Source organism: Microtus ochrogaster, unplaced genomic scaffold (assembly GCF_000317375.1).
Source record: "Microtus ochrogaster isolate Prairie Vole_2 unplaced genomic scaffold, MicOch1.0 UNK43, whole genome shotgun sequence".
In the NCBI taxonomy this organism is placed as follows: Eukaryota; Metazoa; Chordata; class Mammalia; order Rodentia; family Cricetidae; genus Microtus; species Microtus ochrogaster.
Window position 1 is genome coordinate 2,964,894 of NW_004949141.1, and position 1,369 is coordinate 2,966,262.

Here is a 1,369-nt window from a genome sequence, read left to right on the forward strand (position 1 = left end):
GTGTGTGTGTGTGTGGAGGTCAGAGGTGGAGGGGTGTGTGTGCGCGTGTGGAGGTCAGAGGTGGAGGGGTGTGTGTGTGTGCGTGTGGAGGTCAGAGGTGGAGGCATTAGATTTTTTCCTCAGTCATTTTCTACTTTTTTTAGACAACGTCTCTAATTGAACCTGGAGCTTGTTGCCTGGCTGGCCGGCAAGCCTCAGCTTCCTGTCTCTTCCTCCCTAGAGCTGGGCTATAGCATGTGCTAGTGCACCCAGCCTTTACATGGGTCCCAGACTCAAATTCACTATTTTCCTGACTCATCCACCTCCGCAGTCTTTGGATAACAGGGTCTTACTCTGTAAGTAAGCTGACCTCAAGCTCTGATCCTCCTGCCTTTGCCCACTGAGTGTTGAAGTTACAGGCATGTACCACCTCTTCCTACACTTCATCCTCTGTAAAATCACCCTCAGATAAGGTTCCAGATTGCAGCGAAAATAGAGCCATTCTTCACCTTCTAATACCACGGACCCTGTGTGGACCTCATGAGTATGTCTAGTGTCTGTATTTCTGTTGGCATCTGGTCTTCTCAGCACCTGTCAGAATCTCCCATTCGGCTCTGCTTTTGGCTTTCTACAGCGTCTCTCTCACCAGTGTCTCTGTTTCCCTGTAGTTTTCTTCAGACTGTTCCAAAATTGTAGGCTCCATAGAGAGGTCTAGTCCCAGCAGAACTGCACTTCTCTGGGACCAGTCCTTCATGTTATTTCCTTCCGCTGCCTGCTACAGTGCCCAGTAGAGAGAGACAACCTGAGGGAGGCTTCTGTAGCTCAGTTTCAGAGAGGCCCGTCCTCACGGGGAGGAAAACATTAGCATGGCCCAGTTTATTTACAGCAGGCCAGTGTTCTCAAGACCACTTTTGTTTAGAGATCAGTGAATCCTAATTTCAAAATTTAAAGGAAAAAAAAATTAAAACAGGATCTTATTTAGCCCAGGCTAGCCACAAATTCATTATGTAGCCTTGACCAACTGATCTTCCTGCTCTCAGTCCCCTGGGTTCTCGTATTACAGAAGTGCACTACTAATAAATCTTATTCTGGAACTACATGTGCCGTGTTCAACAGCAGAAGTCTGTAAGTTCTCAATGGTTTCCTTCTCAGGTACTCAAAAGGGAGAGCTGACACAGAGAAGGTGGCGGGACTCCGATTTGAAAAAGAAGGTGTAAGTAGAAGCCCTTGGTAAAGTGTTTGTCAGTTGGTTTTTGTTTTTTTGAGACAGTGTTTCTCTGTGCAGCCCTGGCTGTCCTAGAACTCACTCTGTAGACCAGGCTGGCCTTCAACTCACAGAAATTCACCTGCCTCCCAAGAACTGGGATTAAAGGAGTACGCCACCACCACC

At 47.6% G+C, this 1,369-nt stretch overlaps 1 protein-coding gene across 2 annotated transcripts in view; it reads left to right on the plus strand.

The window, feature by feature from the left end:
- The window catches only part of Senp2 (SUMO specific peptidase 2), a 45,905-nt gene that overhangs the window by 23,479 nt on the left and 21,057 nt on the right, over positions 1-1,369 (plus strand). For both annotated transcript variants that reach the window (XM_013354410.2, XM_005368980.3), the window contains exon 10: positions 1,132-1,192. In XM_013354410.2, the coding sequence (XP_013209864.1) occupies positions 1,132-1,192 (61 nt within the window). The remainder of the gene's footprint in view (positions 1-1,131; positions 1,193-1,369) is intronic.